This window comes from Rhineura floridana, chromosome 2, assembly GCF_030035675.1.
Source record: "Rhineura floridana isolate rRhiFlo1 chromosome 2, rRhiFlo1.hap2, whole genome shotgun sequence".
Taxonomy (NCBI): domain Eukaryota; kingdom Metazoa; phylum Chordata; class Lepidosauria; order Squamata; family Rhineuridae; genus Rhineura; species Rhineura floridana.
In genome coordinates, this window is record NC_084481.1 from 49,025,390 (window position 1) to 49,037,508 (window position 12,119).

Consider the following 12,119-nt stretch of genomic DNA (forward strand, 5'->3'; position numbering starts at 1 on the left):
TGGATGCCGGTGGATCCAAGTGGTTTCCAGATGGCTCTGGGTGATTTTCTATGTTATATGACTAGCACTCCTGTCAAAGCTCTGGCTGATCTGTGGAATATGCAGATGGCCCAGGCCATTGACATGATCGCTCCTGCTTTGTAGAGCCCATTCGGTTCCTTGTTATACATCAGACCTCAGGCCAATGAAACAAGTTGGGAGATGGCTTGAATGCAAGTGGAGAAAAACTCCAGATGAAAACAGTCAAACACTTGTGAGTGCTCATTATCGAACCTACTCAGTGGCAGTGAAGGTGGCAAAGAAGGCATACTTTGCTGCCTCCATTACATCCTCATTATGCCGTCCAGCAGAACTTTTCCAGGTTGTATGAGGCCTTTCACACTATATCCCAAAGGAGGTGGTGGAACCAACAGTGGCTCATTGTGACTTGTTTGTGAAGCATTTTGAGGGTACAATCGCTTGTAACCGTCAGGCCTTGATTCCATAGTTATAGCAGATGAGGCTCAAGAGGTGCGCTGAACAGTGTCTTGTCCTGTTGTGATGGATGAGTTTCAGTGAGGCTCGAAGATATGGACAAGGTGCTTGGTTCGGTCCAGGCAACCACTTGTGCTCTTGACCTTTGCCCCTCATGGCTGATAAAAACTAGTGCGGGGGATGTCAACCAGCTGGGCCAGGGAGGTGATTAATGCCTCCTTGGAAGAGGGGGTGGTCCATGCCTTTCTAAAGAAGGCAGTGGTTAGACCACTCCTTAAGTAATCCTTCCTGGACCCAGAAAATTCACATAGTTACCAGTTTCTCTTTCTTGGGCAAAGTGCTTGAGCATGTTGTTGCAGACCAGATCCAGGTTCTCCAGGATGAAAGCAATTTTCTGGATCCATTTCAATTGAGGTTTAGGCCCAATTTTGGCATGGGAACTGCCTTGGTCACCCTGTATGATGACCTATGTCAGGAGAGAGACAGGGGGACTGTGTCCCTGCTAATTCTCCTTGGTCTCTCACCGGCTTTCGATACCTTTGACCATGGTATTCTTCTGCAGCAGCTGTCCGAGTTGGGGGTGGGTGCTTTGCAGTGGTTCCAGTCTTATTTAGATGGTCATTTTTAGGGGGTGATGCATTAAGAATGCTGTTTGGCCCAGTGGCACCTTCAGCGTGGGATTTTGCAAGGTTCAATTCTATCCCTTATTCTTTTTCATTATTATTATTAAAGCTATTTTTATACCGCTTAATATATATAAAAATCTCTAAGTAGTGTACAGAAGATAAAACAGCAAATATACAATAAAACCACAATACAAATGCATACACAATACAAATAAACAAATAAATATTAAAACAATTGCTTTGGACTTCACCACTCAACAGCTCTCAGCCTCCTGGCTCTCACCCAGGACTCCACCCATCCACCCTGGCTCTCACCCAGGGTCCAACATGCACAAATCGCCCCCAAAGTCTCACAAGCTTCCCAGGGCATCCCAAAAATGGCGAACAGAAGGATGCGGGGGCAGCTGGAGGTCCGGGCTGCTCCTGCGCTGGAAGTTGCCGTCGGCAAGCGCGCCGTTCGTAGGTAGAAGTACAGGGTGAGGAAGGTGAGCTCCAGGTGGCAGCACAAGATGAAGCTGGAGTGGCCTCTGTTGAAGTCTACCGAGTCCTGCGGCATCACCACATCTGTCCTACTACTCCATCTGGGTGGCTCCTACTCAGGCTGCCTCTTCCCTCAAGCCAATGGCCAAGGATGATGAGAGTTGTGGTTGAGCAACATCAGGAGGACCACAGGTTCCCTACACCTGATCTACCACCTTGAAAACATGCGCTAAGTTCTTGAGGGAAGAAGCAGCCTGAGTAGGAGCCACCCAGGTGAAGGAGCGGATGGATGAGTTGTGGCCTCCACTGGATGGAAGGAGCAGGTATGTAGCTTGGGGGATACTCCTAGATCCATGTATTTCCTTGAGGCTCAAGTGGCCCTGGCCTCGGTGGCACAGAGGGCCTTCCTGTGGTCTACGCTCTGATAACCCCTAGGTTAGATTACTGCAATGCATTATATGTCGGGCTAACTTCGAAGATGGTTTGGAAACTGCAACTGGTGCAGGATTCGGCAGCCATATTGCTAACTGGGGTAAGTCGGTCTGCACATAGCACTATTCTGGTCTGAGTGCACTGGCTACCAATTAATTTCTGGGCTCAATTCAAAGTGCTGGTTTTGACCTATAAAACCTTATGCAGCTCAGGACCTCAATACCTCAAGGACGGCCTCTCCCCATATGAACCAATCCAGACCCTGTGTTTGTCTTCAGAGACCCTTCTTTGTGTGCCCCCTCCAGAGAAGGCTTGGAGGGAGGCAACACAAGAACAGATCTTTTCAGTGGTGGCCCCCTGGCTGTGGAATGCTCTCCCTAGGGAGGCATGCCTGGGGCCATCTTTATCCATCTTGAGGCACCAGGAAAAGACCTTCCTCTTCAGCCACGCTTTTGGCCCTTGATGTGCGGCATCCCAGCTACTCTTTCTCTATTTGATGGGTTTTAAGCTTTCAGCCAGTTCAGTAAGCCTTTCTGGACTATTATGTATGTCTTTGTTTGGCTTTTAATATATGGATAAGTTTTAGATTTTATTGAAATCTGATGCTTATTTTATAAACTTTGTATACTGAATGTTTTTATTTTGTAAGCCACTTTGGGATCCAGATGGCGAAAAGTGGGGTATCAATTTTTAAATAAATAAATATTTATTTATTTATTTATTTTTTTAAAAAATAGTTTTAAACTGAGATGCTGCTCACTGAAATAACCTATTTGGAATTTAAGTTACACTACATACAGTTCCAGCATAAACAATCCAGCCTCCGTGCATGGTGCGCCAACTCTATGATGCTATCGATATTTAATAAAGAGAATGTGCTATACAGATATTAAAATATTAGACGGCCTCTAGCCACAGATTTGCAATCTAATGGATATGACACAAAAGGGAAAGGGAAGATGAAAGCAAAATATATGTAGGCCTAGGCTAAAGAGTAGTTTCTGCTAAACTACAGTGCCAAATCAATGAGACAAAATTATTTCTGCTATACTACTTGGAAACCCATTTTAAGAGGTTACAGGAAAACAAGAAGCACACTGGACTACACTAATGTACATAATGCCAGAAACGGCCTTGGGATGATGAATTGGTGATTCATACCTTTCATGAGTAAAGCTTGTACAACCCACAAGGCACTACACTCAGCTGTGTGGGTAAATACATAGCTCAAGTATGTTAAAATGACTAGACATTTAAATTAACTGGAGCACATGATTTATCTTAAATCAATAATGTCAGCATAAAGGCATGCAGTTTTCTTTGTGCACAAAGGTAAAGCCTTGCAGAGGAGACCACCATGATCATTGATATGGTGCTGTAAGCACTTAGCTTACAACAGGAGTAGGGAACTGGACCTGGACACTAGACTGGGCCAGATTATTATCTTCCCTACCCTTTGTCCATTGGCTGACATCACATTCAAACTGTGCAGGCAAAGACGCAGTCTGCAAAGCGCCAATGTTTAGCTTCATCGGGTTTTACGGAGCACTTTGCAAAGGGTTTCACAAGACCTGATGATCAGTTAGTCCTCAGATTTTGTGAAGCTTTGTGCAGAATGCTTTGCACAGCTTGCCAGCAATGTCTACAAGACATGTTTTGGCTGAGCCAGGTGTTTATCTGCCCTGTATCTGATGTTGCATATGTTTGATCTAGGGCAGGTGGGTGTGGCTTGGCCAAAATGGCCTCATGGGCCAAATGAAGAGGCCTGCTAGGCCTAGTTAGGCTCACAGTTCCCTATCCCTGACTTAACAGCACAACTTACAGAAACAATGATTAAGTATTTGACAGCATAATGTAGAATTACATAGTGACTTGGATCCTAAATTTCCTTCAGCCACTGGGAGTGTCCTGTGAGCAGAGTTCGTTTCACTGAATGCTCATGCTGGAAGAAAGGGAAAAATGACTTTCTCTGTTTTCACCTCTCCCCTGCAGCTCTTTGCTCTGGATGTTGGTAGTAGGGTCCTCTGGAAGAGTGAGGGGGAGTGCATGGGGAGTGGGAATTGGTGAAAGTCACCTCCCCCTCTTCTGCCAGTGGGATCCTCTGTTGGATTACAAGTCAAACTCTGAGAGCTCGTTCACATGGCAGTTTAATTTGAGATCGAGCCTCCCTGCGTATCTATTAAATTTGCAGCTATCACATGACGTAGGAGGCAAAGGGGAGGTGTCCCGCTGCTTTACCCTTTAAATCCGAAGCAAATCAATCCACTTTAAATCCAAAAAGGGAAGGAAAAACTATCTGTACTTCGCATCTCTAAGGCGGGCATTTTCCTGCTGGCTCCTGTCCTGTAAGCCTTCTACAGAGGAAGAGATACTTTGACCTTAAGAGGGAGTGGTCATTAGGAAGCTGCAAGATTAACCCTCTCCCTTCAGTATGAACGGAAAAAAGAGGTTTGAGGGCTCATATATAAGGTAAGAAGTGTAAACCTTTAAACCCTATTGTGATGAGAAAAGCTTTGTCTTTAATCCGCAGTTTAGCTGAAGTCAGCTGCAGTGTGAATCAGCTTTGCGGAAAGGACCTCTGGATCCAATCCATAGTCTATCAGCTTCATTGAGTTTTACTTGCATTTAAATGCTCATACTTCTAAATTTGACTTTCTTCTGTGGAATTGTCAAAGCCCTTGTTCCAGGCTAGCTCTACTGAAGAGAATATTTAAAGAGGCATAGCTCTACGGTTAAGTAGGAAGGGAATTTTTTAAGAGTGAAAAATCGAGGGACTACACAATATAGGCTATGCTACATAATTTTAGTGCCCATTGACAATAATCCAACAGTGATCAACAAAACATTTAGAAAAAAATATCAGAACGTAATACTTTGTCACCAATCCTTACTGTCTTCACTGACGTAGTCATCCCAGTTAAACGTGGTCACAGTTGTATTAACAAAGGTACCATTTTCTCCCATTGTGCTATTGAAGTAGGAAGTTGTGTTGATTTCAAAAGCAGAATTGTCTGGTGGCCAAATTAGGCATTTGTGCCTCAAGTTCCCCATGAAAAGCTGCAGCCCTATTAACGCAAATACACTCAGACAAAACACAGTCAGGATCATGACATCCGAGAGTTTCTTCACTGACTGAATTAGGGCCCCAACAATGGTCTTCAGGCCTGGAAACAGAAAGCATAATTCATTATGATGTTACATGCTCAGTGTCCTGGATGTCTATATGAATGTATTTGACTTTGTTAACGTTTCATGCAGAATGACAATGAAATGAGTCTTATATTTGTGACAATTTCATGAAAAAGCCTGATTGCCTGTGAACATGAATGACAAGCTGTTAGGTTTATGCTGATTTGAAACCGTGTATGGAAATAAAATAGATATATAGATATATTTGTAGTACATAATCAGAGAAACACTTTGCCTAAGCAAAAATGTGATTTTGCTATCCATGCTATATCTCAGTCCTATGTAGAAAAGTATATTCTTTTAGTTTGCTTGTGTCTCTTGCCCAAACCATTATTGTGGAGTCTGTTTTTAAAGTGTTCAACAACATGAATAAGTTTGCATTAGATATTTCAATTATACTAGGTTCAGCTTTATTGAATAAAATGGACGATGGCTTGGAGAAGGACATCTTTTTGAAAATCCCCATGCATAGAAAAAAGCCCATGCTATCTTTTAGGTTTTGCATACCTTTATGCATAATTTTAAAAAAATTAAAACAAAAACAACCCACACACAACGGATTGCAAGTTTCAGTTTGAAGTGCCTGCAACAAATGGTAAAATTTGCATCAATATGAAAGCCTTAATATATTGACCTTTAATTTCAAAGTGGAAAGCTTGATGTCATACGATGCAAATCATATAGCCACTTACTGCAAATGTCTCATGCAAGGAATTGTTAAACGCAAAGGCTGATCTGGAAACAAAATCAAGCTACAATAGTCAAAAAGCAAAGAATCACGTTTCACTGAAAACAAAAGTTTTCGATTCTTGCTTTTTAGTTTTGCTTATACAGTGCAGCAAGCAACATGGCTTATGTGTAAATGTGTGATTTCATCTTTAATGGAGTTTTTAAAACTCAGCCTCAGTGTTTAACCTAGCTCTCACCTGGAATGACTGATATTGTTTTCAATGCCCGGAGAACTCTGAATGTTCTCAACGCTGAGACATTGCCCAGGTCCACAAACTCTGTCACATATCTGTAATAGGGGAGTTCACACACAAACACAATGACAGCACACAAAAAAACAGCTAGAGATACAAGGGGCCTGGCACTTCATCATCATACCACTCACTTCTTACCTGGGATTACAGAAATAGTTTTCAAAGCTCTCAATACTCTGAAAGTTCGAAGAGCTGAAACATTGCCTAGGTTTACAAATTCTGTTACATACCTGTAGAATTAAATCACAGTTATTCAGCATTGAGGCAGACGATATGCTACTTACTTGGGGTCTTTCATCAAGACCTCATCCCTTTTTGCTGCATTTGCCTTGTGTTTATTAATATGTTTTCCTGACCTTCAAATTAAATTTAAATGTCAGTAAGCAAACTGCTTTGCTTTATTTTTATTTTTCTTAAAAACTCATAACTAATTTGGAAACTTGGGTAATAGTTTGCATTCTGGTGAACAGAAAGAAGGCAAGATATGAAATTAGCTTATTTTAAGAGGGTAAGCCAGAGTGAGTAATGATACAAATGACAGGAAATGCTAGTCTAACTCTGCAGCACAGGCTGATTCTGGGATGATAAAAATTAATATTACTACAATTAAAAAGAGAATATATTGTTATAGTAGGAAAATCTTCCTCTAAAGGTTCTCCCTGTCAAATAAAATTTCAATATGAGGTTACTACTGTCTAACAAACCCCCATTAAATATTGTAAACAAATACTTACGCAAATGTAATGACAGTGAAGTCAAGCCAATTCCAAGGATCCCGGAGGAAAGTAAAACCTTCTAAACAGAAGCCCCTTGCAAGAATTTTTATTAGTGATTCAAAGGTATAAATTCCCGTGAATGTGTATCTGAGGAAAATATCAGTGCATCAGTTAACAGAAAACAAATATTAATGATTTCAACACAATATTCCCAATAGGAAACAGATAATGAAAAGGGGAAAAAACATGCCACAAATCTAAAATAAAATAGCAAAAATTGTTTTCTAGGGGAAAGTCATAAGCTCTGTCTCTGGGTGACAATCCAGAAGTGAAAAAAGCAGATGTGAGCCAGAGGCGATTTATATGCAGTGCTCACTACGTAAGGATTCTCGAGGCTTTCTCTCCTCCACCCCCACCCCATGACAGAAAGCTAGAAGGGACTGAAGTCAAACAGGCAGCAAGTGAGGATTGACTGGTTGTCTTTCATTGTTTATGTCTGCTTAGTGGTTAATTTTGCCTTTTCTCATTCCAGCTCCTAGGAAATTAGCCACTAAATAGAGAGGGGTGGCTGCTCCTCCTTCCTTGCATGTTTGTTTGTTTATTTATTTATTTAATTTGTATCCCGCCCTTCCTCCCAGCAGGATCCCAGGGCAGCAAACAAAGCACAAAGCACATGTTTGACTGTGATCCCCTCCAGGTTTTTATTCCAATGGGCAGAGAAGCTTTCAGAATGGTCATCTCACTGAGCGAGCAATAGACAGACTTCTTTCCATTGGTGAGCACAATGTGAATCCAATTCTCATTCATGCATCTACTTGTTGCCATTTGACATAACATCTGAAGCCACCATTCCACTGGATACTGTGTTGGAAATTATTTTCTAGCACCATTCTGCATTTTAAATGCCCTGAATTGGGAAATAGCAAGAGGCAGGGCAGAAGCAGAGACTGAGAGGGAGGCTGCAATTCCAAGCCATCTAATTCCACTCTAGAGATCAGTGGAAATACTCTGAAACTATAGGATCAAATAACACCGGACAATACAGAATGGTAGTTAGGCATTACCCTCAGGTCCAATTTTAGGTACAGTATCATGTAAAATGTTTTAAGCGTACATTTAAAAGTGTAAAATATGAACAAGAAGTAGGGGGCTAACCTTGTGCTCCAAATGTATGTTAACACCCAGGTTTACATAATGTGAGAACCCAACATCATTGAGCCAACATCATTGGTTGCTTCCCAACAGAGCCAACATCATTGGTTGCTTCCCAACATCATTGAGAGCCAACATTGTTGCTTCCCAACAGAACTTGCCACTTGGATGACTTTATATAAAGACATGCATTACATATTCATTAACATACTGAATAGTAATTAGATTTAACTTACTCTACATTCTTTGTCCATTCCGGAGGGTTACTCATGGTCATAAATACACAGTTGGTCAAAATAGTGCACATAATAAGCATGCTGAATAATGTATGTTATAGTTAAGGAACATATGCATGAGAACTTATCATAAGAAGAACTGTCACATCAGCAACACATTCTGGCTCACTTCCAGCATCAGTAATCGCTCCTATGTTTTGCTGATGCTCGGGGAGCATCTCAGAACCTTTCCACATTGTAATAGACTATCTGAAATATAATGAAGTGACCTTTTTAAAAAAAAAGAAAAAGAAAAGATACATAAAGTTATTTTACTTCTGGTTTAGAAGTAAAAACAAATGGTTTGAGTCTGATATGGGCGGTCGGTATAATATTAAGATGCAAATATAAATTGAAAAAAACATGAATGGTAGTGGTAGTTACAGCATAAGCATTTGTGTGCTTGGCAAGCTGGCAGGCAACTTCAAAATGATGTTTCAGAATGATATTGAACATTGAATAAAAAATGACATGGTCAGATGAAGACCCATTGCACTCTATGGAGTTAAACTAATGCACTGTGCATTATCATTTGTCAGAAGAGACAGGAATAATGAGTCTGAATTATTAATGTCAGTTTCAAATGTAGATCAAAAGTTTGTCTCATCTGTATTAATCTAAGGTAGATTTTCTAATATTTTCAAAATGTGGTAAAATTTCAAAACAAGTTTTGTTTTTTTTTGGCAAAAACTATTAGGAGGCTAAATAGCGGGGGTGGGTGGATCTGCTTTGTCTGCAAAAGGTCCTAAACTCAATCCCTGGCATCTCTAGGTAGGGCTGGAAAACGCTGTTTGAAACCCTGCGCCACTCAATGTAGACAATCATGAGCTAGATGAACCAGTGCTCTGACTTGGTATACGGTAGCTTCCTATGTCCATATACATTCTTCTGATGTGGTAGCTAGATCAAGCTAACAGTACCTGCCTCTTTAAGGAGATAGTACTAAACATCTGGCTGGCTTCAGCACAGCCGACTGTTGTCAATGGATCACCAATGAAGGCTGAGGGAAGTTGCGGTATGGGAAACCTGGGCATCCTCTCATGGAAGAGAAGCCTGCCCATGTGGAGGATGGGAAGAAGACTAAACAAAAGCCATCCTGAGAACAATTCTGGGTTTACTTCAGTGCTAACTCTGTGTCATGGCCCCGTCAGAGGACTCCTTAGATGAGGACGACTCGGGAGTAACAGCAGTAGACCCAGGAGCATCAGGAGACATGGAGGAGCCTCCTGAGAATCCAGCTCCTTCTGCCCCTCAGCTGCAGAGCACTGCAGGGACAGCAGAGGCCCTGCAGCCAGACACAGACAGTGAACAGGATACTCCCCCCTCACCTGCAGAACGTAGACAGCAGAAGGTCAGGCAGAAGAGAGGCAGGCCTGTCTCCTTAAGGCCCAAACGCTGAGGGCTCACACCTGCTGTCCATCCTGCTCTTTATAAGGCACACCTTGGCTGCAGCTTGTTGCTGACTGCAACGTCAGGCGTGGCTTTGTGTAGACCTAGTTTCCCTGCAGCATCTCTTTGACTGACCTCCTTGGCAATTGATCCCGGACCTCCACTGACCTCGCTTCTGGACTTCTGACTCGGCAAGTACGCTTCGGATAGGCCTGGCAGATTTACAACCCGACTGCTGGCTAAGGACTTTCCTTCCCTGCCAAAGACCCAGGAATTTCCAGCCCCCCCTGACACTGCTGATGCAGTGTAGAGCTGACACTCTGGACAAAACATGTTCTCTTCACCTTCACAATATCAATTCTCTCCTCCATCAGGAGGAGTATAGAACTTGAAAGTCCATCTCCACGCAAATGCATACTGATAATTACCTAGACATGATAGGCTCTAAATGGCCACATGATGGCACCATAGACTAAGAAATGAGTAGAGCTCCTTTATTTTAACAAATGCATATTTAGATTTTCATTTATTAGATTTGCATCACACCCTTCCTCCAGGGAGCTCAGAGTAGTGTGTGTGGGATTCCTGGGGCCAGGACAAGCCTCAGACCTGCTTAGCTTTTGACACAGAAATACTTCAGACCCTTCTCTTTAATTGCTGTTTTCGGTGTGATGATTCTAAAGAACAAAGGCTTGTCATTCATGTTCACGGGCAGTTGGTGCTTCTGCCAAGGAACATGAGTTCAAGAATGAGAAGCGCTGTGAAGTCTCCTCTGGTTATTTATGAAGTAAAACATTGGAACTGGAAACTCTTATCCATCCCCTTCAATCCCAGAATTTGTCCCTCTGGGATGCCTGTTTGTCTCCCTGGAAGCCTGCTCCAATCTCCACACAAGTATAGCCATGCTTGAATTAGCCTACAAAGGTAGCTATGAAAAAAACATTAAAATGTGAATTGGTCACTTAGGCCACTTAAAGCACTATGTTACTACTTCCCCCAAGAATCTGGGAACTGTAGTTTGTGAAGGGTGCTGAAAGTTATTAGGAGACCCCTATTCCCCTCAGATAGCTGCAGTTCCCAGAGTGGTTTAACAGTCAATCTGCCTTCCCAGGGAGCTCTGGGAATTGTAGCTCTGTGAGGGGAATAGCCATCTCCTAACAACTCTCAGTACTCTTCACAAACTTCAGGTTGACTGTTGAAGTGGTATCATAGTTTGGATGTGGCCTTAAGATAAGAAACAAATGTAGAGGTTGTACTCTTGGCAATCCAAAAAGTTCATTTCTGTTCACCTTGTTGCCAGGGCTGTCCCTAACATTATGCAGAACAAAGCAGCTTCTTCAGGCAGCTGATTTAGGGTGTCCTCAAAAAGCAGCCAGTTGTTAGTTATTTAGTTTATATGATTATATTTTTACTCTCAGGAAGAGGCACTTGTGGGATTTTCTTAGCCAGCCTTGGAGAGTATATGCACCATGATGTGAGCAGGGGGCTGGGGTGCCATTTGCTGTTCTGTCCCAAGCAATGTCTTCAAAAAGAAAAAAAAATGACCTTTTTGCAACATTTTTATCTTCCACTTCCTCCAAAAACCTTAGATTGTCATTTTAACCTCACAACAACTCTGTGATATAGATCAGACTGAGGGAAATTGACTTGCCTAAGACCACTCATGAGCTTCAAAGCTGACTGGAGATCTGAACCTGAATCTGTGGCATGCAAACCTTTAGCTTTATTTTTTTTTAAAAAACCAAGAACCTATGTTAAAACTTTTTCACCTATTTCAAGACTACATGTTTAAATATACTGTAATAGGTTCAGAGAACTATAGTTGATCATGGCAAGTTTTCAATCCACATGTAAGTTTGTAATACACGTTAGGTTCTATATAAACAAAAAAATACAGTGGAAACTGTTTGACGTATGAAGTGTACATCTGTCTGTCTGTCTATAGACACAGATGAAGTGTGTGTGTGTAGTGTTAGAAAGGTCATAAGCTACACTACAGTTTTTGAATGTGATTGTCATGGTTTGGTTGATAGCCCTATTCTGAGTCTCGATACAATACAGCTTTCATTTCAGTCGAGGCTGAGTAGGATCTGCAACCAAGATCCTTTGGATGAATACAAACGTCCACATCATACAATTTAAGCTTGGGAATTGTAGTCCTTTGAAGGGTCTCCTAAAAACTCTTGGCACCCTTACCAAGCTTTGGTTCCCAGGATTCTTTAGGGGAAGCCATGACTGTTTAAGTGATATAAGAGCACTTTAAATGTATGGTGTGGATGTGAGAGCAGCGTTTCTCTGGCCTTACAGTCATAATGCTTTTAGATCACTCAAGGTTTCAAATTCAGAGCATCTCTAATACAATACTATTTGTCTAAGAGCAACAATAAAACTAATGCACCAACT

General features: G+C 41.9%; 1 protein-coding gene across 5 annotated transcripts in view; it reads right to left on the bottom strand.

The window, feature by feature from the left end:
- Nucleotides 1-12,119, bottom strand: part of LOC133376451 (sodium channel protein type 2 subunit alpha) — a 96,422-nt gene that overhangs the window by 71,174 nt on the left and 13,129 nt on the right. For 2 of the 5 annotated variants that reach the window (XR_009760480.1, XM_061608588.1), the window contains exons 1-4: nucleotides 8,289-8,534; nucleotides 6,919-7,047; nucleotides 6,128-6,219; nucleotides 4,904-5,176 (exon numbers count right to left, since the gene is read on the bottom strand). Coding sequence is in view for 4 of the 5 variants with exons in the window: in XM_061608588.1 (XP_061464572.1) it covers nucleotides 4,904-5,176; nucleotides 6,128-6,219; nucleotides 6,919-7,047; nucleotides 8,289-8,368 (574 nt within the window). In the remaining variant the exon portion in view is untranslated. Of the gene's footprint in view, nucleotides 1-4,903; nucleotides 5,177-6,127; nucleotides 6,220-6,322; nucleotides 6,415-6,918; nucleotides 7,048-8,288; nucleotides 8,535-12,119 lie in introns of those variants that run through there. The other 3 variants (XM_061608593.1, XM_061608589.1, XM_061608590.1) reach the window with 3 other exon arrangements.